Below are 26961 nucleotides of genomic sequence, written 5' to 3'. Positions count from 1 at the left end.
TACTCATTGTTTTTAAGCAATGCACTTCTTATTTTAGTAACATTTTTGAAGCGCCTGTTCCTGTTTTCAACATGAGCATTAGGTGAGAAAAGAGTAACTGAGCTTGCTGGTTTTAAACAGCCCTTGGTGTCCCCGTGCTTGGCTTCTGAAAGACTGCTCTGAAAACATCTTTGTGACCTCAGAAAAGCTCATCAACATTTTCTCAGTTTTGTGGTTCCTTTCTAGGTTGGCTAAACTGTCTCTTCATGTTAATAATCCTGGTCATAAGAAATTTCATTTGCAGAAAAATTTGCAGATCTCTCATCTCTGGAAGTGTTCAAGGCCAGGTTGGATGGGCCTTGGAGCAACCTGGTCTAGGTAAAGTATCCCTGTGTGTGGCAGGAGGGTAGGAATGAGATGGTCTTTAAGGTCCCTTCCAACCCAAACCATTCTATGATTCTATGAAATTTGGGTTTGTTGCTTTTGGGGTTTTTTTAATTACTTCAGCTGCACAAAAATGTTCTGTTTAAGTGCCTGATAATGTTTTTCACTGTTAACAGTAAGAAAAGGAATTTTTTTTTCTTTTGGCTATATATATTTTAGCCAGTAAATGGGTAGTTGCAAAATTCTGTACACCTATAGCATTTCTTCTTAGTCCATCTCTGACAATATTAAGCAAGTGTTTCCACAGGAACAGTGCTCTTTACAAAGGACAGTGTTGTGGCTTGCATCAAAGCCACAGCCAGAACATGTAGGTGTTTGAAGAGCACCAGATCTTTCCATCTCTTGCTGTGAATTTTCCAGTGGGTCAGTACTTGTTCAGACTGTCTATCTCAGTATCTGAAACCACCCCCCTGTTTCATGTTGCTCTGTGTGGTGATGCCCTTGAAGCCTTTCAAACTCTACTGGGCTGCAAGAGGAGTTTTTTAGAATCATGGAAAGTCACAATTTGTGGTGCAGCCAAGATCCAGTCAGCAGCTCCAGGTCAGGATCAATTGCTCAAGGCCAGGCTGGACAGGGCTCTGAGCAACCCATTCTAGTGGAAGGTGTCCCTGCCCATGGCAAGGGGTTGGAACTGGATGATCTTTAATGCTCTTTCCAAACAAAACTGTTTTATGATTTATTTTATGGTTCCATCAAACTCCTTGCTACGGTAATCTTATCTCGGGCTATTTCAATATAATGTATGTTAGGAGTTGAACAGTGTTAGGTGTTTTATTATCTTTCTTAGGGAACTGTGTTTGTACTATTTCCCTTCACTGAATGTGAATCAGTCATTAGAGGGACTGGATCTCTTTCATCTGCTTCCTGCCAAGGTGCTTGCCGAGAGGACAGGAGCTGAGTGGCTTCTTGGCTTTATATTACAAGGCTTGGTAAATCTTAAAGAAGGAAAGTGATTTGATTTTATTTTCAGCAGAGATAAACGCTGTCCAAGGGATTTCTGTCCTCAGCTGGTGAGAGTTAAGGTACAAGACTAAAATTGATACGACTTTTCCCGGAGTGAATAAAATCTTGCTTTGTGAATTAAGGGAATGTGTCCCCCTTAGCAAGGGCTGTTTGTCAGCAGGAAGAGGAGCATAAGGTCCACATTAGCAGTGCCACCCAGATGGGGATGTGCTTTTCACCAGCAGGGAATTTATACTTTAAACACATTAGTGTGCTGGAGTTAAAAGCATGTGTGTTTGTATATAAAACACATGCAGCACTCTGGCACAGATAAAATGCCAGGCCTTCCATTCACAAAGAAACGAAACATTTGTTAAGGAAGGAACATGACAGCAGTTGTCCTAAATATGACTGGCTTTGTAAGTGAGCCTGTCCTGCTCTTGGCTTACCTGGGGTTGCCATGCGCTGGGGCTTGTGGCAATCCTCAGCAAAAGCTTTGTTTGAAGAGAAGAAGGTTTATCTGCAGCTTTGTGGGTGCTCTTGAGTTTTGAATGGGAAATGTGGTCAGCATCAAGTTATGTTTTCGATCGACCTGTGAGCAAAACCACTCCAGCCGTGTTCTGACCTTTTCCTCTACGTTCCCTTTCTGGGTGTCTCCACCCTCTGGTGTTTTTTAATCCAAGGTAAATCTTGGTCACGTTGGTTCCTCATCTTAAAACCACACTTTGGAAAGGGAAAAGGAAATACTAAAAAGGGGAAATATGTGACAGCTGCCTGTCAGCTTGCAGTGGTAACAAACCCCAGGGAGCCTTCTGTCCTTCAGAGGGAAGCAAGTGGCTGGGTCAGCTGAACAGCACATCCCAGTGACACGGCACCTCGTCACCATCCAGTGGCTTGGGAAGGCTGGAGGCCAATGGTGTTCAGCTCCTTCCTGGCTCAGCTTGATTGCTGGAGTCACAGCTGTGACTTTATGGTCACAAGTGGGTAGTGAGATCATCTCTCTCATGAGGTAGATGAGGAAAACTGTAATCACAGACTTGATGGGACTAAAAATTGCTTGGTCTTGGACAGTCTGTCTCTCATTGTAATGCTTGGCCTCAGGATTTCAGGACAATTTTTTTTTTCCTAATTATTTTTGGTACTGATATCCAACCCACTGTCCTTCCCCATGAAAAACCTCACCTCTGCACCCTTTTTTCTAACTGCTGTTTCACAGAAATATTTTGATTGTACTCTTCCTTCATCCTCACCAAAAAAACCCCCAAACAGAAAACCAAACCCATGAACAAAACCCACTTTACAAATAGGATATGATCTAACTTGGCAAAGCAAATGTTGGCAATGGCGTGTCCTTTCTGGGTGTTGTCAGCTGCAACCTACATTCTTTTTGCTGCCTGAAGACTTGATTGTGGCTCTCAGCACTGGACCTCGTGGGGATTGGAGCAGAGACATGAGCAGGAACATCTGGACTCCAGGAGCAAGCATCATACCTTCAGGAATGCTGGGGGAGTGCATGCCTTGGCACTCCTTTTTTTTTTTTTTTTTTTTTTTTTTTTTTTTTTTTTTTTTTTTTTGTACCTTTGGAAACATCTCATTGGCTTTGCAGCCAGAACAGAAACTGCTACTGCTTTTACAGGGTGTTCTGGGATGTGTGTACCAGGGATGTGGAGCAATCCCAAAAGTGGTTGGCAGGGAATGGGAGAGGGAGTATGTGGGGTAAAGTACTTTTAAACCTTTCTTTTCCTCTTTCCCTGTGTCCCAAGCAGGTTCTCTCCTCTGAGATGGCACTCATATTTGGTAGTTTGCTCTTCATCCTTTTGGCTCAAATCATTGGGCAAATCATCTTGCAACATGGAAAAGGGATGTGGTGGATTAATACCAGCTGGGTATAAATGTTAGTCCTTAATGGTTTCAGTGCTAAGAAAGTGCCAGGTGAGGAAGTGAGAGGAGGAAGAAGGAAGTCACTGTGAATAATTAATTCCAGATCTGGGAAGAGTTATCAGAGCAGAGATGCTTAGGCTTCCCCGTGGTATTACAGCCCATGCCACGATTGAAAGTTTCTGGATTTAATCTCTCCTATTTGTATCCTCACGAAGGATGAGTAATGTGGTTAAGACTTTAAATGGGGATGTGAGCTGTGTTGGGAGCTGTACTTCCAAAGACTGCCATGCCCCTAAGATATGCCATTAGAAATCTTAGGTTTTGCCAGAAATATTGCTGATAGCTTGATCCTGCACATAAATTAATTCATTGTGATGCTGACAGGGGTGGTGTCGTGTGCCCCTCAATGCCCTTAGCTCAAGGCTTTAAAGTCACGGAAAGACTGAGAGTTCTGGTGCTTTGGAGCAGTTGACTCTTCTTGATGTCTGGACTTCTGTGGAGTCAGGCACCTGTTGCTTTTGTGGGTTTTGCAGAGTCCCCTTTGTACTTCTCCAAGCAGTGTGCCTGCCGTGCAGTGGGCTAGGTCTGGTTTTTGAAGACCCCAAGCCCTGCTTTTACCTCTGCTCCTGCCACCCCCATTTGTTGCTTTCCTTGTCTGTAAAATTGATGGTGTAAGATTTCCTCAGCACCCAGAGGGGCTTTGCTGCTTTTGGCTGGAAAGGTGGAGATGTGTGGGATGTGTTTGGAGTGTACGGTGTCGCATTGGCTTCGGGAGAGACACAGCAACACCACCATAGGAATGTGACACCAGGATGGCAGCCTGGGTGACAGCCAGCACTGTGGGCCTTCCTGAAACTTCTACCATCCACTTTTCAGGGTTCCAGCTGTCCCCAGTGTAGTAAAGATCAATAAAGATCTTTCCAATGCTTGGTGTCGAACGGAGGGAAGAAGAAGGAAGGTGCCTGTAAATTAAGCCCTCTGCAGAGCTGTTGGTTTGCATCTGTGCCTCTGTGCTGTGCAACCACATCTTCCTGCCATTGAGCTGCAGGCATTGAGATGCTGATCACATTTCCCTCCAGAATCCTTCTTTCTTAGTTTTACAGTGCTCATTATTAGTGATCAAGCATCATAAATAACTGAACTTTTCCATCAGTTTGCCTTTTGCTGGACCACCAGGACTTAACTTTTAACTGTTGTTAAAAGGATGGTATTTGGCTCTTCGGTATCTGACAGAAGTTGTTGGAATAGGAAAAAGTTGTGACCTTTCCCCTTTCTACCTGAGGTGTTGAGAAATTTGATGGATTGTATCTGGAGGACTAATGGGTTTTAATGGTTCATGATCTCATCTGCTGTGGCCTGGTTTTAGAAAGAAGAGAGAGCTATTGAACAAAAATGGAAAAGCAGCAGTACACCAAATGAATTATATGTAGTAGGAAGATATTTTAAAAATAGTGACACACCTAATGGAGACTCAAATGAGAATAATTTCTCAGAAGCTTAGGATTATGCAATAAAACCTATGAATAACAAGAAAATATTTCCTAGCACTGAATAGTGGAGAACAACACAAGTAAGTGAGTGAACAAGGTAGTGGGGAGACAGCTGCAGAGGGGGTCTTTGCATAGTGTAGCAGCTGGTTATGGGGTCCCTGTTCCTTGGGTTGGATCTGTGAACAGGGTATTGGGGGCTCTGCCTGACAGTGTACAACCCAATGGATTCCTCCTAAGTTACACCTAAGTGCTGTCCTGCTGTAGTTGTGCAGTGGTGGTCCCTTGGCGACCAACAGGAGTGCCCTGGACACAGAACCTCAGACCGTGTGCAGACTGTGCTACTTAATGTAAAGCCATAAATGATTCATAAAGTCTGCCTAGATTTGTTAGGGAGGTTAATTAAAACTGAAGGTGAATGCTGTGCCTTGGAAGACTCCTCAAGACTGAGAGAACTGTTGTTGCTTCTCTGCCCAATCTTTTTTGTTTCCCCTCTGTATTTCTGCCTGGTGCCTGTTCTGTTCCTCTCTGGGCCAAACCCAGGTCTCTGGTGTGCACTGGCTGGTGCATGGGCTACCTGGGCTTGCTTTTTCACTGCTCTTTCCCTCCTGGGGGACACTGCCTCAGTGCTAAGCTCAGCTGTGTCACTGCTTTACTTTGAGAAAGTTCCGCTCAGCTCCTCATTGTGGTGGCCCTTGGAATGTTTCCACGTGGGAGGTGCCACCAACTTGCCTACTTGGCACCAGTCAATGAATTTATTTCTTTATTGCTGCAAACAGAAGAAGTGGCACAATTTCCTGGCTTGTCTGCCAAGTTATTTTGAGTTAATGTAGGAGATAGAAAATATGCTTGTTGATAATGTCGGGATCTTGGAGATAGAAGAGGGCAAGCCCTGCATTGTGTGCTCAGTGATAGACCTAGAACGTGAGCTGTCAGCATCATCCCTTTGCAACTCCAGCTCTACAGCTATTCAGAGATTTTTGTTTTGCTGGTAGTAACTGGTTACTGAGATTCATTGGTGTGTTGCTACTGTTCATTGCGTGGAAATAGAAAATTTTTGTTGTTTGTTTATTGGTCAAAGCTCCCAACAGTTTTGAAGTCCCCTCAAGAGCAGAGACCCTTTCCCACTTTCAGCCTCTTTTGCCTGCAGTTGCACACAGAGGTGTTTGCAGGCAGATTGCCATACATTGGTTATGCAAGACTGTTAGCCTGATAGCAGCTACTGAATGTGAGCATGGGTGTATTTGCTGTAATCAAGTGTTCAGACAGCTGAAAATGAAGCCCTGCATTTGCCATCCTTTGATTTAGTGGTCCTGCATTGATGTCAGTATTTGCCTTTGGGAAATTAAAGTAATCTGTGATTTTCCTTCCCATCCATTAAAAAAAAACTAGCTGTAGGAGGAAGGCAAGAGGAGTTGGAAGGAAGATACAGGGACGGACTGGACATGGTGGTACTTGGTATGGCCTTACAAAGAAATATGGTGAATAATTGAGGTTTAATTGTGCTCAGCAGAGCTAAAGGTTTGCTTGTATGTGCTTGTGGTAGGGAAAGGCAGCATCCGTCCTGCTCACGTGGTTCTGGTTTCACACGGGCTGTGGGAGGGAACTGTGGGGGCAGATGTGGTGTCCTGCCCCTTCTCTCTGCAGGGGCTGCTCAGGGAGGCTCAGAGCAGCCTCTTCTCTCTTCCTGGCATCTCCCCTGGCCACCATGTGCCATCACTGGGGTGGTTCCAGCAGCTTTGCTGTTCGTGGCTCCTTGCAGAGTCATCCTGTGCTTGGCGTGTTCTGTGCCCTCAGAAAATGGGTCCTCACTGGGAGGGTCTGGTCATCCTTCATGTTTTCTTCTCAGTCCATTTTCCAGCCTAGTCATTCCTAGGCCCACACTTTTATGAGGCTGTGGATGGAAACCCTCCTCTGCTGCAGACTCCAGTGTGTGCATGGCATTCGTAGACTCTCCCACATCCTCCCATTTTGTTTTGAATTGCCCTTAAATTTCTAAAAGAGTGGGTCCTTACTCAGTGATGGTACTGTTGGGATCAGTGCCTTGTCCTCAGTGAACTTCAGTACTGTGGGATTTATAAACAGGCAATTGGATCCCCTCCCCCTGCTACATAGCTTGGGAAAAAAAGGTAAAAAATCCCTCTGGAGAGTTGTTGTTGTTTTTATTTGAAAATAGAAGGAGAACAAAAACATGATAGTCCCTGAACCAGTGGTGTCTGTGTTTCTCTTTTTTAAACTTTATAACACCAATTTTATTTTTCAAATATACTAAAGAGCATCTGCCTGCAACCATTAGTTTTAAATTATTCATTGCTTTAGAGGTGAGATTTCTCAAAAGCAATATAAATTGGTGTAACACCATTAGGAGCAGGCTCTGGCTCATGCTTTTGGAAGGTTTGGGGTTTTTTTTAAGATTTGAAACCTCCTTTTTTTATCTATATTTTATTTGTAGCTCTTAAAGCAAGTTTTCTTGTCAGGAATTTTCACAGGATAAATAAATCCTATTCCTACCTGAGCAAATCTCCTGTAGAGGTGGGTAATCTCTTGGATGAAACCAGACTAAAATTGATGAAAGAGTCCAGGATTGGCTAAGAGTCATTAGTTATGCATGCTTGTTCATGGCTGGTGCACAGCTTGTAATTAGGCAGCTTGAACGAAAACAAAAGTAATATTTTAAGCAGCTGTCCTGAAACAAAAAATTAGAATGACAATATTACAGTAATAGCTGGAATAACTGGTTATAGGAGTTTTGAGAGGGACTGACTTTCCACCCATGTGTGAGTTTAGCTGCAGAGTGTTAAACTTGTGTTCAGGTGAGCTGCAAGGGCTTCAGCACTCAGGGTATGTGGACCTGGTGATTGCAGGTGGGATTGGCAGCGTTTTCCCAGTGCTGTCCATGTCTGCCCCTGGCACCTGCGGTGGGAATTACTGCCCTGAGCACTTGCCAGCCTTTGCAGGAATAAGAAGATACTTGGTACCCTGTTGTGTGTGTGTTTGCATTTTTTTTTTTTTTTTCTTTTAGGCACCCTAATTTGAATCTTAAAAAGTGCATGCTGTGCATTTGCAGGAAAAGCACTTCAGTCTGTTGGTCTGGAAATGCAAAATCCCCTTTGTACTAGACAGCCCTGAGGATTTTCAGAGGTGTCTGACTTGATAGACAGGTGCGTGTCAGCCTCGAAAAGTATGAGAGGGACTGATTAATCCAGACACCGTGTGTTTGGCTGAGAAAATTGCCATTTGACCTGTCCAAGGAGGTGCTACCTTATTAAAATGCAGAAAGATCTGACATTCCATAAGCATGATCTGGTAAGAGCTTAAACAAGAAAGATGACAAGAAATAACTAGAGGCATCTGAAAAACCAGCTTTAGCCTAACTCAGACTTTCAGCTCTTTCGACTGAACAGAGCCTTGGGAATTGCCTCTACGAATGACTGATTACATATGCAGTTCCGTTAATTAAAATTAAAAATTATGTAGGAAGTCAAAAGATATAGCTACTTGTTTAATTAAGCAAATGAAGTCCCTAGGTAGCTTTTATATTTGCTTTACTCACTGCAAGTGTCTGGCCTGTTCTGTTTTTGAAGCCATGTCAGCATTGACATGCCTTAGAAAAAGGCTGTTCTTCTGGGATGCTTATGGATTGTGCCTGTGGGGAAGGAAGGATGGGGCAGCAATGGGAGAAAGGATGTTCTAGGCTCCAGGGTAAACCCAGTCATCTTTTGTGTCTGATCCAAACACGATAAAAAGATTCCCACTGATTCTGATGTACCTCAGATCAGACTTCCCAGACTGGATTATCTGTTGTGGGGATGGGAGGGAAAAAAAAAAGAAAAAAAATCTTGTAAACTTGTGTTTGTGAGATTTAATGCTCATGCCAGGTGCTGTGTCGAAGATGTCTTTTCATCCTGGAGGCCCACCTTATCTATACCTCATCTTCACTTTGGAGAGTGAGCGACTTGTAGGCAGGCACCCTTTGGATCTGCCTCTTCCCATCCTTTCCCAGGGGCAGGCCGGGCTCTCTCGGAGGCCAACTCACTCTACCTGCTCTTCGAGTTCAGTGGATGCTTCAGCTGGGTGTTGATATGTTGCCTGAGAGATTACCCTCCTTCTGAATTTGTTTTCCAAACCTCTTCCATTGATGAATCACGCACGACCAGTTTTTATTATATGTGTGAAGGGATGTGATTAAGGAGCCCTGTTTTGGTCTCCCTGCATCTGTTCCGCTCCTGAACTGGCTTATTTTTTGTAATGCAGAGAAGGGGAGTAAATAACACTTGCCCTGTTGTTGGGAACGATGTGAGTACAGCCCTTTTCTGGGGAAGGTGTGTGAGGTGGTTGACTGGGGCCCCTCCTTGTGGGAAACCAGTCCCTGGTAGCTGCCTTTGAAGTCACGTGGAGCAGCACGATCCCAACAAGTTCAGGCATGGGGCACCATGTGAGTGGTTTGGGTTAGCAGTGGAGTTCCTAACTCCCAGCACACTGTCCTGGCACGGGCTTGTGCCTCGCAGTGGAAATGTAATGAAGCCGTGGCTGAACTCAACATCCTTACCTGCCCGTTTCCAGCTCGCTTGCCAAAATCCTCCAGTGCTTGTTTTCCCGGGTACGGCCGTGGGGTTCAGCAGAAGTTAAAGTGTGTGCTTAGCTCTGGGCCAAAATCCTGTGCTGTTCTCACAGAGACAGCTGAGCTCCAGCAGTTGATCTTTTCCACCCCTTGTGCTGTGGACAAACGTGCTGCCTTCATTTCTTTGAGGGTGACTAAAGGATTTACTACACTGATAAGCACACTTTCCTCTCCCAGTGAGCTAAAACTTGGCCAAGTTACCTCTAAACCAGCCAGAAAGTCTATGTTTTTCCTCCTGGTTCTTCCCTGGGGGACCGGGCTGTGGATGAAAGCACTGGAGGGAGGGGAGGGTGATGATTGTTCACAGGTCTACCTGCCAGTGGTGTGATGCTGCTCGCCACCAGTTTAGTTTGATTTATTGAGATCACTGCACCTCACAGCATTCATGGTATCAGGCATGCATAGAATTTCATACTTCTCCTTTGCTTCTCCCAATACAACAGGACTTTTCTTTGGCTTTGTTACTAAACCTTCCAGGCATAAGGCTGTGATTCCCTAAAATAAGTTATCCCATGCCAGATAGATCTTGGCAGTAGGAAACTTTTCTCTGTATGTATTACTCTTTGATGATTGTGTCAAATACATATGGATGGTTAGATTCCTGTATCACTTATCTCGTATATTGTGGTGTAGGAGTTCTCCCTGAGCATCATCTGTGCTGCCCTCAGGCTGTTGAGTTTCTGTGAGCCTCTTCTGCTTTCTTTAAGAAAGAACATCAGCTGCGTTGTTGACCCAAACTGATTTCATGGTCTATTTTGAACTTTAATAACTCTGTCAAGATTAATACTGCAAAACCCTGCTTCTCTGCAAAAGTGTAGGGATTTTGCCTTTAAGCAGCCACAATCAGTGCTGGGAAATAAAAAACCAGAAAAGAAGTGAGGAGCAAAACTTGGCGTCTGCACGGTACTTGTGTTACACCCACACTGCTGTTAGGAGGCTGGGTCCCGAGGGTGTTTGCTGGTGCTGGGAGGTACTGGAATCGCTGGAGCTGTGCCATTGTGGAGTCAGGGCCTGGGCTGCCAGCCCAGGTAGGGTTATCCCTTCCGTGGCTGGAGGGCCAGTCCTTTGGCAGCTGCTTCCTTTTGAAGTGCTCAGTTCTTAGTAAGTGACAGAACACGGTGAGAAGCCCTCTCCGTCTGTGAAAGTAGGTGCGGGTGATGGGAGTGCTTTGGTGACTGGAAAGATTGAAGGAGGGCTTACATCAGGAATTTCTCCTTTTGGGGACGCAGTAGGGTACCAAACTCCTCATCTGTGGGTGTCTGCTTTCAGATGGTTCTGGGCAATTTCTGCTTGCCCAGCTCTGGCTGCAGTTGCTGGGTTGGTAGAGCCTTCCCGAAGCGTGTGCTATTTCTGTGGCTGCGCTGTGAGGGTGCCGGCGGTGCTGAAGGTGCGAAGGTGGGTGCCGAGCGTGTGAAGCAGGGGCAGGAGCACGAGGGGCTGTGCTGCAGGGCTGGCTGAGCTCACCCCTGGGGCCCGAGCGAGGTGCTCGCTGTTCACACCCAGCTCAGCACATGGGGCTGCCCTGGCACCACGGGTCCAGCAAGTGTGAGCAGCTCCCAGGCATCAGCTGCTGCCAGCACGAGGCCACTCGGGCGGTGTGGCTGTGGCTCAGGGTGTCTGTGTCATGGTGGGAAGCACGTCCTGTCAGGCAGGTGTTGCTCTCAGGGAGCTGCTGATGTTTCTCGGGCCAGCTCAGGTCTGTGGTCAGACATTTTCCTTTCAGTTTTTTAGGTCAGGCGTTGTTTTCTGTTTCAGGCACGTTCCACGTGTCTAAGAGTTATCTCAGGTACTGTGTTGGCTGCTACCTAGCTGGTCAAATTCATCCTTAAAGGAGATCCCAGCAAGTCCAAAAGCCAGACTTTTCCCTGTGGTCTGTTATTACTTAATTTCATTATCATTTGTTGATGTTGTTGCTATCAGTTTAAGACTAGAGAGACTCTTAAGACTGTCTGGTTTAAACTCTTGTCTAGGACAAGAGTTCCCCTTTGGTCCTGCAGCCAGCAGTGCTGCTGTGCCAAAGCTGCAGCAGCTCCTGGCATGCTGGGGCTTCAGGCTCATTTTGGAGCCTTTCAGCTGTAATTTTTAATTAGATCCTCCTTACATGTTCTGTGAGAAGATCTTGAGTGTAGCTCAAGTCCTCTTGGCTGAGTGCTCTTGGACTGTGGTACAACATGAGCATAGCTGCTTAGTAGGTGTAGGGGATTTGACTGGTCTTTAATCTTGGAGTCTGGAGGGGAGAGAGATTGTTTTATAACTCCCATAAATCTCCTGCTATTGCTTTCTGAACTATTTTGTTTCTGTGTTGTAAGACTGCTAGGGGCAGAGGACTGTGCTGTGCCAGGGGCAGAGGAATCCTGTTTGCAGAGATGGGGAGTAAGGTCTGTCAGGACTTTGGGCCAGTTTTGTCTGTGCCCTCTGTCGAAGGTGGGTGATGCTTTCGTTGGATCCCCTGGCTCAGCCCAGCTGCTTGAGTTCTGACAAGCCTTTGCTTTTAAGACTGAACAAGGAGTACAGGGTTTATTCCACATCCCACCAGAGATACTGTGTGTCAGAAGAAGGGAGGAAGGATCCTCTTTGTCACTGTGGAAGCGGGAGTCTGACATACCCTGTATGGAGACTGGCAGGAAAATGATAAGCACTGAAGAATGATTTTGGAAACCTAAGTAAGTAAGGATTTTTCCATAAAACCTGAATTCTTGGTATCCCGTAAATCAATTTACGTAATTATATGTTATTACATGTTGTTATATATTTTGGAAAGAACCATCTCCTTACAAAGTTGCGCATCTCTCCAGGGAACTGAAATTTAGGCAAAAATGATGCATGATATTGCTGGAGTTGAAATCTTTGTGGGGAATGAGACAGAGGGCTGTTCAAACACAGCTTCCTAAAACCAGTGTAATATGCAGTGCAAACAAGCACAAAAATTAATATTGAGTCAAAGCTAAATATTTGCTTTAAATTTTTCTGTGAGACTGATTCTAATTTTTTTTTAATTTTTATTTTTTTGTGGAGAGTATAGTGTCCATAAAGTCAGCATTTTGGTAGGATTTTCCCAAGCAGTTGTAGCATCCCTGTTGTGTGTCCCACTGATAAGAGTGTGTGTGTGGCACCTCGGAACTGTAGCTGGAGCCGTGTGAATGAGATGGTTGCTCATTCTTGTTCCTGAAAATATTTCTTCTGCTCATCCTAACAAATTCCCAGCAGTTTAAATAACAGTTTCTCTACTTCTGCCACAAACTGTGGGCTAGGGAAATGCATGGCTAGCTGTGCTTCCCCTTCACTTACCCCAGAAGGCTGTTTTTTCTGGGCTGTGTCAGCATTCCTGGGAGTGGAGGTGCCAGCAGAAAGTGCTGCTGTACCTTAACCCTGCAGAGTCAGCCCAGCTCAGACACCTCCTCCCACCTTCAGCTGTGCAGGTGCTTCACCTCCGTTTGCAGCTTGGCTGTTTGGCTCCTCTTTAGGGTTCACCTTTCTGTTTTTCCAGTGTGTTAATGTTACTGCCTTGAAAGGACTGTTTGGTTGGTGGCAGCAGTGTTTTTGGGAAACCACGAGCGAATGTCTGGGTCAGGGGTGGTCTGCAGCCCTTGCTCTGGGAGCTCAGGTTGAAGGTTGGAGGTTTATTCCAGTGATGTGCTGTGTGTTTACACTGGAGAGGAATCAAAGGGCTGACAGGGTACACCGTGTGTTACCCCTGAAGAAGGGGGCAGCCTGAGCTCGTCATCCTGTGGTTGTACAGGAGGAGCAGAGAGGGTTTGGATGAGCAATCTTTATTCATTCCCCCAGGGAGCTCCATTTTCAAAATTCCCGTTCTGCACAGGTGATCAATACCCACGAGGTGTGAAGCTCCTCTTTGCTAATTTTAACCTTGTAATCTGTGGGAACAGTTGAGGGGGTGCCTTGTTATTTCTTTCTTTGTTTTTGTTTTCTAACTGAGGTTTCTGTGTGACAGCCTGACTCAAACTTCACGAATCCTTAGCTGTCATTTTAGCTGGTAAATAAAAAATACTAAAAGTAAGACCTTTATTAAAAATGTATCTCAAAAAATCTACTCACCAAAAAAATAAATGCTTTCTTTCAAGGACAGGCTGACTGACACTGGGATTGAATCTCTGATCCCTAAAATTATGTTCTGTATTTCTATCTCTATCTAATTTAGATTAAACGAGAAGAAGTCCTTAGGTAACAGCACTGAGAGTTTTCTATTTCCTGTGGTTTAAGGCCAAAAGGTGATTTATATAAGAAATCAGCATTTGCCTCAGCACTGATGGTATTTTGAGAGACTGAAACAATTTCACTGAGATAAAATATAATAGGGAGGAAATATCCATATAATTCTCGAAACAGATGCACATTGATCTTTTCAGAAAATTTAGTGTTAGTCCTGCTTCATTTATCTCACAAATTGGAACACTATTAACTGTATATATATTTTTTTTATATACTTCTGTTTCCTCTAGCAAGGTTGAGATTGTTCAGCACTTCTAGGAAAAAGAATGAATCAAGTTCCTTATTTTTTATGGAGCTCTGAATGCTGAACAATTTGGGCACGGGATGCTTGATTTTTTTTTTTTTTTTTCAATTAAAGGTGTGCATGAGAATACATACAGGTTCAAATATTATCAGATGTTGGCAGGATTAGTCAGGCAAAATCCCGAGAAGAATTTCTACCTCAAAAAAACCAATCTTCTAACATTTCCTTTCCTTTCTTTCAGGTGGATTTGGAGCCAGAAGGCAAAGTGTTTGTTGTCATAACTCTGACAGGAAGCTTCACAGAAGGTAAGGGAGTTACTTTGGCTTTTTTCCATTCAGAGCTGGACTCTGGTCTGTGTTCCTGCCATCAGTTCCAGAGCGGTGCAGACGTTTGGATTCTTCAGGGGCCACATGCTGTGGTGTGCCTGAGATTTCTTGAGTGATGGGGGAGGTCTGCAAGGGGCTGTTGGTGACAGCTGGAGCTGTGTGTGCCCTCTGCTCTGATCTCAGACCTGGGGAGCCGGTTCATGCTCGCTCTCGTTTATTTCCCTGAAGTTGTCCTTCAGACAGATTGTTTTTGTCACTTGTGCTTTTCACCTGGGTGCCTTTTGAAGGGCAAGCTGAGGAGAAAGTGGAGTATGTTTAAAATAGAACATGTTTAAAACATCTGGATGATTTTTATTCCGTAATGGTTCCCATCTACTTCACGAGGATTTCTGTTTCCCAGGCTCACTTCACACAGGAAACTTGCAAATTTTTAGTGTGACAGCTGCCCCAAAAAAGTATCTGGGCAGCTTTTTTTTTGGTAACTGTATTTTATAGTGTGATGGTTTTGATTTCCCTGTTGGTTATTGTCATAGCAGTTACGAGCGTGGATGTGAGTGTGGATGTGAGCAACCCGGGAAATCCTTTTATTTGTAACTAGAGAACAGGGAGAGTGGCAGGGTGTGCTGGGGAGGCCTGGAGAAATTTCTTGCAGGGGTGAAAAGGATGTTAGAAATTGGCTTTAATTGCCTATGACAGAGCCAGTGATGGAAAGAGAAGAAACTGGAGGGCTTTTACTGGCTTTTACTGTATCCACGTGCAAGAGTGTCATGCTTGGCTATTTAAAGCAGGGTTGAGCAGGGATGGTGGGCATGAGCATAAATCCAGAGTGTGTTTCAGATCTGTGCTGGTGGCTGAGCATGCTGCTAACAAGGTCTCAGAGATGAGAAATGAAGAACTCAGATGTTTGTACAGCTACTGCTTTCTGAGGGAAATGGGAAATGTTGGAAATAATTCACTTTTCTTTCCTCTGTTGTTCTTGAGGATGTGTAGGCTTACAGAGCAGGAAGATCAAAGATGGCTCTTGGGTTTTTTCTTGGCTGGTCATTCCCATGTATGGTCACATTTAGAGTTTCCAAGAAAAGTCCTAATTCAGGGCAAGCCTGATTACAGATGCTGACTCTTCCCAGTCATTGGGTAAAAGACGCATTCATGAGGAAGGGGTTTCCTTCTTATAAATAGTGAGCTCTCATTCATAACATCATGTTTATTTGCTGAAAATGTGGAGGATCAGGATTGTATTTGAAATTTTAAAGTTTTTTTTGGAAAGAAGTCTGAGAATAATTCATGGCTTGAAAGCTCAAAAAGCAGCTTCCCACTTGTTCCTCTGATCTGGAGGGCAGCAACTGCTGCATCCTCCCTGCTCCCTATGACTTCTTATGCCTAGCTAGTTGTTTTGTTTATGGGAATAGCCAAATTCACGGGGTCTCAGGCACCGTTGTCTACCTCCAGTAAAGTAAAAGTCCAAAAAGTGGGTAAAGAGAGGGAGGAAATAGGAGGAGGAAGAAGAAAAACTAGCAAAACCCAAAGAACTCCAACCAAACAGTAAAAACTGGGTTTTTAGGCCCACTTGAGACTGTCCTGTTTCATTGTCTTCAACTGCTTACCCAAAATAGGCAGTGCTGGTGGTGCTTGGACTTTAGGAGTGGGGGTTTTTTGGTTTGATTGAAAGCTCTTCTGACCAAAATGGAAATTCGGTTCTGCTCACCTACAGCAGGGATGGGGGAGCAGGGTGTCACTCCTGTGAGTCTGCCAGAGGCATTTGAGGACTGATGAGGATGTGAGGGCACTACAGGAAACATACAGCTGGGAAGAGGTCAGTTCTTTGCAGGTTCCTGTATGGCTCTTGTGTCCATCAGTGCTACCCTGCTGTTCTGAGGCAGGGAGACCTGCGTGTGATGTGTTAAAAATACATGTAGTTTTTCAGAAAAAGAAAGCAACAGAGCAATAGGAAGTGAGGGAGGTCTAGAGAAATTATACCTGCCTCTCTTTATTTTCTCTGCTTGGATATACTTGCTGGCTAAGCTGTATCTGATTATATTAACTCCCCTCATTCAGCTGACATTTCCTGTGTAAAGCAACCAGTACAAAATTAAAATGAAAATCTCTTTACCTTGGGAGGAGATTACCTCTCACAGAAATCACAGAATGCTCTGACTTGGAAGGGATCCACAAGGATCAGCCAAGTCCAAATCCTGAGCTCCCCAAGGGTGACACATCCTTGGGTCCTGGTGGCCCTGGCACCCAGCTGGGATGGAGGGAAGTATCTTCCCCAGCCAACTCCCTCACTGGCCCAAGAGCTGTTTCAGTCCAGTCTGTTTCATAAAGAAGGTGAGGACTAACTTCTGCCTGCTAGACTTCAGGCGTTGCTTAGGGATTGATTTCCTGCCCCTTCTCAAATGAATTTATTTACTCTTTCTGGGTTTTCTTTATTTCACCCTGCCTGATAATAGGATTTTTTTTTCAAGTCATCAAAATTATGATTCCTTTTAAAAACTTCCTTATTCTTTTTACTCTGGAAATAAATATGATTTTTTTTCCCCCCAAGGGTGTCTTTAGCATTTCTTACCTCTCTCTGTCTCTCTTTGTGTCTCCTTGCCTCTGCTCTCTTAAAAATAATGAATGTGCCTTCTCTGAGGTGTGTTTTTGCTGTGGATGTGCCCCATCCGTGGATGTGAGGCACATTGTCAGCTGAGGAGCTGGGAACAGGAGCAGGGTGCAGTGTGTGGGACCACACCAAGCTCTGCCCAGCCCTGGGGACTGCAAGAGCTGTGGTTTGACAGAACCCAGAGAGTCCTGCTTCCTTCCTTCTGTGTGATCCTGTGTGTGTGCCCAGATCTTTGAGATAATCCACAAGATCTCAACTCTTGCAGGCCTTCTTTAAAGGGAAAAAAATCTGCTTTATTGCTCTCTAAAATCTGTACTATTCTTGGGGTGCCCCAGAGGGTGTTGCTCAGCTGGTGACATGAACTCAGACCTGCTTGTTGCTTTTTCCCACTGAATACTGGTTTCAGCTGTGAAAGGGCAAATCATGAGTCAACTCTTCTTGGGCAGGGTATGATTGATTTGAAATAAAAGCCTTGCAGTGAGTGTGGGTGAACCACTCTGTGGTTGGTGCTTCTGGACCCCTGTGAGAAGTTAGAAGAGATACCCAAGAGCTGGTGATGGTGTCTGGGCCAGGCTGTTTGGCTGCAGCAAGGTCAGGCTGGACACTGAGAGGCCCCAGGTGTGTGTCTGGATGGATTGAACCTCTCTCCTTGCAGCACTGGAGTCCCAGAGCCAGCCCAGTCCCCTCTCTGCTTTGCCTGCAAGGTGTGCTGTGTGCCCTCAGTTTGCCACCTCTCTTTCTGTTTGCTCTATTTAATTCTGAGCAAAGCTAATTAAATTAATACAAATGAAGTAGTTGGCTGAATTAATGAATGAAGCAAACCCTGTAGAAAACAGAGTGCTTCTATTTTAGTGCTTTGAACTCTTGCAATTTGCCTTTTTTTATTATTTTTTTTTCACATTGTCACTCAAAGTGATAATTTTGGCATGAAGTTCAGTTTTAATTTTGTCGTTGTGAGGTAAGTAATGGTTGTTTCTTTTCTTTCAGTGTCAGTAAAGACAATGACAAATTCGAGTTCTGGGCAAGAAATAGAACAACGAGAATATCGAAAAGCCAAGTGAGTTGGTAGAGCAGATACAGCACCCAGTGTTAAATATTTCATGTTGGTAGGGTTTGCAGCAGCAAGGAGTCATAGAATCATATTGGAAGGGACCTTAAGGATCATCTAGTTCCACTCCCCCCAAGGGGGGAAGCTGAACCTGCTTACCTATGGATAACCTAAGAAGCAGGTTCAGGAAGCCTAAACCTGCTTCTAGGCCAGGAAATGTTTCTCTGTTTTGCAGCTGGCACATCAGAATGGTTTGTTCTCAAACATCAAGACTCTTGGTCTTTTGCTGTCGTTTTTCTTAGAATACGTTTTTCTAACAAAAACAAAGTGTTTTTTAAGAAATAACATTTTCTGAGACAGGTGCCACAAAAGCTCTGCAGTGGTGCATAGGTATTGTGCTAAGGAGATCCTTGCTCTGCACTATTATGTAGCTTCTCAGCCCCATAAAATTTCTATTGACAGATCTGTTTATAGGCTCTTGCATAACAGGGAGGAAGAAGAGTTTTACCAGTCCTCTGTAAACTGCAGTAATGACTGCTTTCAGCCCATCTTTTGTAGATAAGGGAATAAATACTGGAAACTAGGAACTAGGAATAAAAAAATGCCCTGTTCTCATCTCCTGTTTCGTTGGGCCACTCTTCTCTTTTGGTTTACTGGCTCAAGAAGAGTTTTAAAGCTTGTAGTAGGCACCACCTAAAAAACCTCCTGGTCTAAACAGTGCAGAATAAGATAAAGTTCTGCTGTCTTTGGTTCACAGTCTGAGGACATGGAAGTCTTTAATGTCTAGTCCAAAGTCTTATGTGGCAGAGACCAGCAGGAGACATGTATTTCTACACTCTTGTATATTTTTCCAATGTTTGCACTTTTTCCAGTGCTTTATGCTTGTCACACCTGTGTGCTGTAGGCAAGGGATTTCCAGATCCACTCCGTGTTGGTTCAGCTCTGCATTTTCAGATGGAGATAGGTCAGAACAGTTTTGAGTCCCATGGGGGAGAAAATATGCCCTAAGTGTGCCCTGAGAAGATTGAGCCCTTGCAGGGACCAGGAGCATAATCCACAGATGCTGTGCATCTCTGTGTGGCAGGCAGGTGGACTTCAGTGGATCCCCACCCTTGCTGAAAGATGTCAGTCAGGTGAAAAAATGAATATCAGGTTAAAAAGTAGAAGGTTTCCAGAGGCTGATCTTGAAGTCCTGAGCAGGTGTTGCTCTCCTGGAGGTCACACTCTACCCCAACAGATGTTTATCAGCCAAGCCAGTGGGAGCAAGGGCAGCTCTCTCCTTGTCCTGAAGCCTCCAGGAGTTTATTTTTTTTGTATTTCAAAGTGAAACTTTCAAAATGTATACATTGCATTTCATGTGTAAATACTGAGGAGAGAACCCAAGTATTCTTGCACCCTGGCACTCTGATATCTCACATATGCCTCTCTTCCATTTAAAAAAAAAAAAAAAAAAAAAAGACAAGGCAAGTTTGGTAAATTCTGAATTTTCACAGGGAAAAAGGATTTCAACAGGAAGGCAAACAAACAAAGCTGTTTATTCCTGCTAGCAGGAAGAGCCAGACCCTGGGAAATGATTTGCTTGGTGTTTATAGAGGGACTGTAATGCAGAGCCAGGAGGAGAACAGCACCCCAGCCTGCTACATACCCACAAGGCTACTTTTATTTCTCAGAAAATGATGCATAGGAACCCCACAGCTATTGCAGTGTGTCTAATGCCAAGAGTTTTTTGTCAGTAATTTGTGACTTGCCAAGATCTGCCAACTGCAGAGATATCCAGGGACTGTAAAAACGCAACAAGCAGCAGTGTCAGGGTTAACTTTGCTTCCTCAGTGGACTGTGTTTTGTCTGGGCTCTGAAACCTAGAGATAAATGTGCAAGCTTGCAATCAGCCCTGGGATTTCAGTGTTCCTGGCTGTAATGAGGAACAGAGGTTTCTTTGCTTTATTTTAATGTGATTCCTGGAAGAGGTGACAGTAGCTCCCGGAGGAGCTTAAACCTGCTTGGGCTTGGAGGACAGGGCTGTGCTGGAGCCAGTGTTTGGGCTGCAGTGGGGCAGGATGATGAGTGTGGGATGGAAGGAGATGAATATGAAGCTGTAGGAGGTGAGTGCTGGGATCCAGGGGTGCTGGCACAGCCCTGATTGCTGCACTCTGATGGCTGTTCCATGGCCATCCCTCTCTGGACCCAGTGTGGTTGAGGACACCTGGATGATACCCTGGACTGGGATGAAGGGGGTTGCCCTGTACACTAGCACACCTCATGGCTGTGCCTGAATTTCTCTAGACCACAGTTTGTGAGGTGCCTGGCTGATGAAATAGGCAAATGGCTGTCCAAAACCCCCAGTGCTTTACAAGGGTCACTCTGTAAATCTGTACCAGAAACTGGAGGAAAAAAAAATACCAACAAAACCATGCTGTTTGTTTTGTTATGTATATAATTATAAATACATATAACTTCAGCTCCACCAACTATCAAATTAGACTGTATCCCATTTTATATCCAAGTCTCTCAACTCTGGCTGCTGGAGGAGACTCCTGATTTAGGTGGTACCACCGCAGTCAAGGATTTTCCTTGTGTCTGGGTGCCTGGCAGCCCAGTCTATCCGGCATCCAGAAGTCCGTATCACCTGGAGGGAACCAGATGCTGTTGTGCCACAGTGTTTAATTACCTGAATTTACCTGGGAGTTATTCAGGCATCTTTAGTGCTTCTGGGGAGACCCAAGCTTCCCTCTGGCTCTGCAGACATGAGGAGGACCAGCAGCATCAGTCTGCTGCATGGTGAGGGCGTTGTGCAGTTCAGTCCTGCACCTCACTGGAGGAGGGCAGTGTGTCCCAAATAGCAAAGGACAGAACAGGGTCTTCAGCATTAGGTGAGCTGGCATGGAGCTGGTAGGAAGAAGAGCTCATCTTCTAGTTGTGCTTTAGGAGATGAATACTCACACTTTCAATTTATACACCCCTGTTTTAGGTTGTTCCAGACCATGCACAACATAAAATAATGAGTTTCCTGCTCTTCAGTGCCAGCTGTTTTTGTTTCCTGGAGTGTTTCAGCAGCAGTGAATCTGTTTGTTTTCCAGAATGAAATGCTGAATCAAAATAGAGCTTAGAGCAAAGAGATCCTGACATTGCTTGGCCAGGGTGACCTCAAGCTTGGCAGAGGCAAGAGAGGGAGGGATGAAAGCTTCTGCTGTCCCTGTCTGCTGTCTTTGGGGAAAATCTGCTAATTTGTGATGTGGGATAAACTGCATGCCATCACCATGGCTTGGAGTGCTGTGGACACCACCTGCACTGAGCAGGTTCCCACCTTGGTAGCTGCTGCTCCTGGCACTGCCAGCACTGCTGGTGGTTGCAGATAAGAGAATGAGGCAGTTTCATAATTGAGGGTAAATCTGTCTGAAAAGGATGCTCCAGGGTTTCCCTGGGGGTTCCTTGAGTGGGGCCAGTTCTGCACCAGGTGTCTGGACTGGGAAATTGGAGCAGGGCTGTGATTGGGTTTTGTGCCAGAATTCTCCCTGACTGAGCTCAGCCCTGCCCTGGGTGCTGCAGGGGGGCAGGAGTGGAAGCCCCAGCAGTGGTGTAGAGGAGGGAGGAAGGCAGGAGGTCTGGCTGAGCAGGTGTCCTGCTCTCCTTGCCCCATCTGTTGAGACAAGGGGCAAGGGCACTGAGTGGTGGAAACAATGGAAAAGTTGTTTTGAGAAGAAATAGAGCCATAAGGGTCTGCAAGGACAGAGATGAGGAGTATAAGGAGAGATAGAAGAAGACTGGTCTGGGGAGTGGTGGTGGATGGGTATAGGCAGGAGTTGTCAGGAAGAAGTAGCTTAAAGAGGCCCAAAAGGTTAAAGGAGGTGGGAGGAGGAGAAAATGGACAGAGGGATTGTAGAGGAGCTGCAGGGGACAAGGAAAGGCTGCAGCAGCATAGCTGTGACCATCAAAGCCTGTTTCTTGCTAGAGTCTGGAACTGTTTCTAATCCCAGAATCTCAGCTCTTTTCTGCCGTCTAGCTGCCAGACCTGTTGAGCATGTTGCTAGCACAGATCCACGCAGCAGAGCACAATCCTTTCCTGGGAAGTGTGTGTTTGTTCCCGTGTTAGTTCTCTCCTCTCCCACAGAGCTGTGCACTCAAAACCACAGCCTTGCTGCTGAGCCAGGACCGGGAAGACTGCTCCAGTTCCAGCAGATGAACTTGCTTCCAGTGATAGTTTCCTTTGTTTATAAAATGTAGGAAATTGCCTTAAAGCCAGAAACCTTTTCATTTGAAGGATGTCACTAGAAAATCAAACTCCCAAAAGCCAGTGCTGAATTTTTGTGTCTAAAACGTGTCTTTCCTATAGTTCACAGTACAAACTTGCAGGTCACACTTGCAGGTCAGCAAGGATGAAGGCAGAAAAATGTTTCTTGTCCAGCTTGCCCAGCTCAGAGTTCTTAGGTGGTGAGGGGGGAATCCAGGGCCTCAGTTTAGTCCTACACCTGTTTTTACTTGCACTCACTCTGGATTCTGTATTTTACTTGTGAATGGGAGGTGAAATGGGCAAAACAAATCCTTCAGGGAAAGGGTCCAGTGCTGCATCTTGAAGGGCTGATGACAACTTGCACGTGAGGGCCATGGCAGAGAAATCCCTGTGTCCCGTGTTCTGGCTGGAAAATGGCAGTGTGGAAGGGAGTGCTGGAAGGAAGGCAGGGTGCTGTGTGTGGGGAGGACTGCTTAAACCTGTGCAAGGGCTCTTGTGACCATCAAACCACAGGCTGGCTTTCATCTCCTGTCATTTGAGCCTAAATAAATTCCCTCTCGGATAATTTCTTCCCCATTAAAGGCCTGGGAAAAAAGACAAAGAGAGTTACAGGTTTTAGGTGTCTCTCACAAGCTGTTGGAGAAAGTGATTTTCTTCTTTCTCACCCACCTCTGCTTGTTTGTTAATTGAGAGGAGTGGGATGGGAGAGGCCACAGGGAGGCAGGATATGACTTACTGCTACTACTCTTAGACCTGCTGGAAAGGGCCACCCATTTGGGAAAAAGAAATTGAGGGGTGTCACATTATGGAGCTGCTGAAACCAGTCTCCCCAAGCAGGTGGTAGAGTCCCCATCCCGAGAAGTGCTCAAGAAATAACTGGATGTGGTACTCTGTGCCATGGTTGAGTTGATAATGTGTTTGGTCAAAGGTTGGACTCGAGGATCTTGGAGGTCTTTTCCAACCTTTATGATTCTAGGATCCTGAGCCAAGGTAAGCAATACCCTCTCCATGTGGCAGCCAGCATTTTTAAAACTGTGTTTGTCTGAATTTGGGACATCCGCTTTTGATATCCCAGAGATGTATTTCAGAAATGGAGAAATATGTATTGCAGGGTGAAAACCACATTTGGGAGGAGATGGGGAAGGGGGAGAGATCAGGTCGGGCTGTGTTAGCTGCTGGGAAGCTGTTGGGGACAGCTGCATTTCCTGAAGGTGCCACTCCTGGCCTGCAACCCTTAGGAAATCCCTTTGGGAAATCACAATAATCCCCTGGCACTGGGAGGGGAAGAGCACTCATGGTCCCTGCCATCTGCAGAAGTTTCAGGATGGCTTGTGCAATCCCCAGCCTGAGCAGTGAGTATTTCCTTGCTGCATTGCCTAGGTGGGGATGTGTTGATGAGAAGAGGTGCTGCTTCTTGGCAGAGCTCTTCCCAATGAGCTGGGAATACAAGAGGCTGAATTTATTTTTCTTGACAGATGCTTTGCTGCTGCAGTGTCTTACTCAGCCCATGGTGTGTGGGAACCTGCGTGGGAGAGCAACATGGTAAACAACCTGCTTTTTAAGGCTGTTGCAATTAGAGGACTCGTTAGCAAGCTGCCACATGGAGAGCTCAAAAGTTCCAGGGTCAGCTGTGTGATCAGAGCTGAGTTTGCTGCCAGACCAGCAGCTGTGGGATGACCAGTCCACCAGGAGGACCCAGCTGTTGCAGGGTGGTGATTCAGGTGTTGGTCATCCTGCCTGGTGAGCCCCAGTGCCCCTCCAGGGTCTGGGGAAAAGCTGAGGCATTTCATGGCAGCAGTTGGAGGCCCCAGTGGGAGAAAAAGGGGAATGTTTAATTTGTCCTGTTGTATTAGCTTTCCCAGTTACCTTGTTCCTGACTAGAATCCGGTTGTGCTTTGGGATACAGTTTGCTTTCTTGTGGAGAGGTGCAGTGCCCTTGGTGAGGAAGGCTTGAGATGCCATCCTAGGGATGGCTGCTGTGTTGAGGAATGTGGTTACTATTTGTGGAGATGCTGCAAAACTTTGGGACGCTATGGACACAAGCTGCATGTTATTCCCATTTCAACTGGATTTTGGTTCATCCTGATTTCTTTGTGTGTCTTTGTGTTCCATAAAGAGTATTCTCCTGCTCCTCCTTTCTTTAAGATTGATGTTAAACCTGTGTCTCCAGAAAATGACAGTGCCTGAACATAAAGGTGTGAGTTTTAAGCAGATTTAGTTGATTGCCCGACCTTGTATGGACACCCTTGTTTCAATACCAAAGCAACCGACTTCCCCGTGCCCCAAAAGGGGGATGTCCCCAGAGCATCCACTTTAAAAATAGCTTTAAACTGCACTTGGTTAAAAATAGGTTTGACTTGCATCTCGTGCTTCCCTGTGTGGGCAGGACCTCCTCAGAGCGAGTTGTGATCCCTGCTATGGAACCACCCACGAGCATGTGAGCTGCTGATGGTTGTGACACGCAGGAGTCCCGAGGGAGGGTTCAGGATCTCCCTGCTTCCAATTCTGCTTTTCTCGAGGATTTTGCACAAGTGATGGGAGCTTTGATTTACAAATGCTGTCACTTTGTTACTGCTACTTCTGCTCTGCAGCCATCGGGGTTTGAGACCTTCTAAACCAGAGGGCTTCTGGTGCATGAATTAATCATGGCAAAGATCAAAGTTGCTTTGTTAGTTTTATTTTCCTGTTTTTAATGAATAATGCATTTAAATGGTTTCCTTCCCTAGTAAATCACATCTCAACGTTTTTCTCTTGAGTTTAGTAAGTGGGAAGGACTAACAGGAGGTTTTACAATGGAAATTAGCTTGCCTAAGCACAAGGAAATAGTAATGATTGTAACAGTGAGGGGAGGAGGGAGAGGAATCAGTTTGTTAAGGCTCTAATGAGCCATGCAGTAAGAAGTGTTTTGGGGTTTGGTTTTTTAATTTTTTTGCCTGTTTTTATGTAGGTCAGTGTGACAGGAGTGGGTTATGGAGCAGTTGAATGCTGGTAGGTCCGAAATGGCAGGGAGGGGGCTCCATTGTGAGGAGGGAACAGTGGGGCTGAGGTGGCTTTTTGACTGTACTTCTGCTGGAAGACCATGTTCAGCTACAGCCAGAGGGAAGCACCTGTCTGGAATATGACTAGACTAAATTATTTTGCTTTCTGAAACTGTGTCCTGCTGGGTAAGGGACAGATACGAGGTGGCATTCCGGTCACAGTGCCAGTCTGGGGCTCTGATGGCCTCAGTTCAGTGCTCAGGTTTCTCCTGTCTCTCTCAAATCCCTCTTCTAATTTTTAAATAAAATCCTTCTCTCCTGGAATCTCCTCTCTGTGCAAGCTGAGACAGTTCTTTGCCATTGTTGCCCAAGTTTGGTCTCTCTGGCAAACAGATACACCCTGAGGTTTTGCAAATGAATGCACAAACTTGCAGAGATGGAATGGTAAGGTTACTCACTATAAAAATGAGTAGAAAGGCTTTTCCATTCCCATTTTTCAGCCTTTGCTTTAGAGGTGTCAACATCTACAAGCAAATGTCTAAAACCAACTTTTCCTAGGATGAAAAAAAAACTTTTCCAAGAAAATTCATGAAAGAGCAGATGTGGAAAAGCTGCTCTGTGCATGTCTGAAAACCTCTGTGGCAGTTGGGGTTAAATTTCTATGCAGAATAACCTGTATGGAGTTCATAACTGGTCGGGAGACTTGAAGAGGCAGCAGAATACTTGTTTTAGAGGTTCTCAAGCTGCCTTCTTCCTGCTCTCTCATGTTCTCACAGAATTTATGCAAACAGATAAAAAGCAGCTGCCTCAGCCCCAGCACTAGGCTGTACCCTTGGCTTTGCAGCCATCTCCCCTCCTGCAGGTGTGGATGCTCCCAGCAGCCCCAGACTGGTCACTCCAGCTCTGCAGAGCTGTCCTGCTGCCCTTGGCACTGCTGTAGCCAAGAGACTGAAGAAAACTGAGCCCCTCAAAAGGTGCTTTTCTGTGTTACCTACTGGTACCACCAGAGCTCTGGCATCATTGTGTAATTCTAGAAAGAAGCCTGTGGTGGGCTTTTGTAGCAATAGCTGAACACTGTCATGCTGACCAGTATTGTTGGGTGAACTTCATTGATCCTGTTCTCACTGCTGCCACACTGAAACACCATCCTTCAGCTTCAGTCCTCAAATGCTGTTAATCACTGGAAGCTGAGATGAATTTATGTCCTAGATCTGGCAAGAAAACAAGGAAGATGGATCTGCCCTGCTTCAGCACTTGGACAAGAAACAGAGGCCTCACCTCCAGTGCACAGTTGTGTCTGATGTGATGCAGGGATGATTACATGTTTGCATTTCCAAGACTGCTGATAGTGCTGTTTCACACTCATGAGTGGAAAAAATGTTTTTTAGATTCAGAGCATCATTGTTCCTTCTTACTCTTTTGGACAATATTGACAGGTTGGCATCTTAAAAGATGAGCTGCCCGTTAGCATGACTCTCTGTGAAGTCCTGGAAGACAGCATAGTGCTGCCAGCCCTAGCCCTAGCTGGCTCTTTCTCCGATCTTCAAATCTTTATCCAGTTTCAGGGCAAAGCAGCAGCTGGATCAAACATAAGTCCCAGCCTGTGTTTGATGTGCCACGTGTTTGCTTTGCAAGGAGCCTCTCCTGGGATCGGAACCAGAGTGCAGAGACCAGATCGTGCACAGACTGGCAAAAGCAACAGAAGGAGCAACTTCTGCTGGGAGAGAAACTCCGTGTGGTTAATGTGATCTTTGTGGAGGTGGCTGTTTTCCACTTGGCTGATTTGTGCATCCAGGTTAATGTTTGAGGGGAACTGAAGAAAAGCTTTGTAATAGGAAAGATTAGGCTTCTACTCTGCAGCACTGTATTAGGGAAGCAGAACAGGAAGAAAGGAAGAAAACCTTTTCCCTTTTCAGAGTCAGGCTGTCAGCTTCTTCTTCAATGGTGT

At 45.4% G+C, this 26961-nt stretch overlaps 1 protein-coding gene across 1 annotated transcript in view; it reads left to right on the top strand.

The window, feature by feature from the left end:
- The window catches only part of PRKCH (protein kinase C eta), a gene marked incomplete at both ends in the record, with an annotated part of 112734 nt that overhangs the window by 12898 nt on the left and 72875 nt on the right, over positions 1 to 26961 (top strand). Inside the window, one exon of the mRNA XM_082283005.1 lies at positions 14070 to 14133. Coding sequence (XP_082139131.1) covers positions 14070 to 14133 — 64 coding nt within the window. The remainder of the gene's footprint in view (positions 1 to 14069; positions 14134 to 26961) is intronic.

This window comes from Coloeus monedula (assembly GCF_965178545.1).
Source record: "Coloeus monedula genome assembly, chromosome: 6".
Taxonomy (NCBI): Eukaryota; Metazoa; Chordata; class Aves; order Passeriformes; family Corvidae; genus Coloeus; species Coloeus monedula.
Note: the sequence above shows the minus strand (reverse complement) of the source record. Positions and strands in the feature narration are given on the sequence as shown.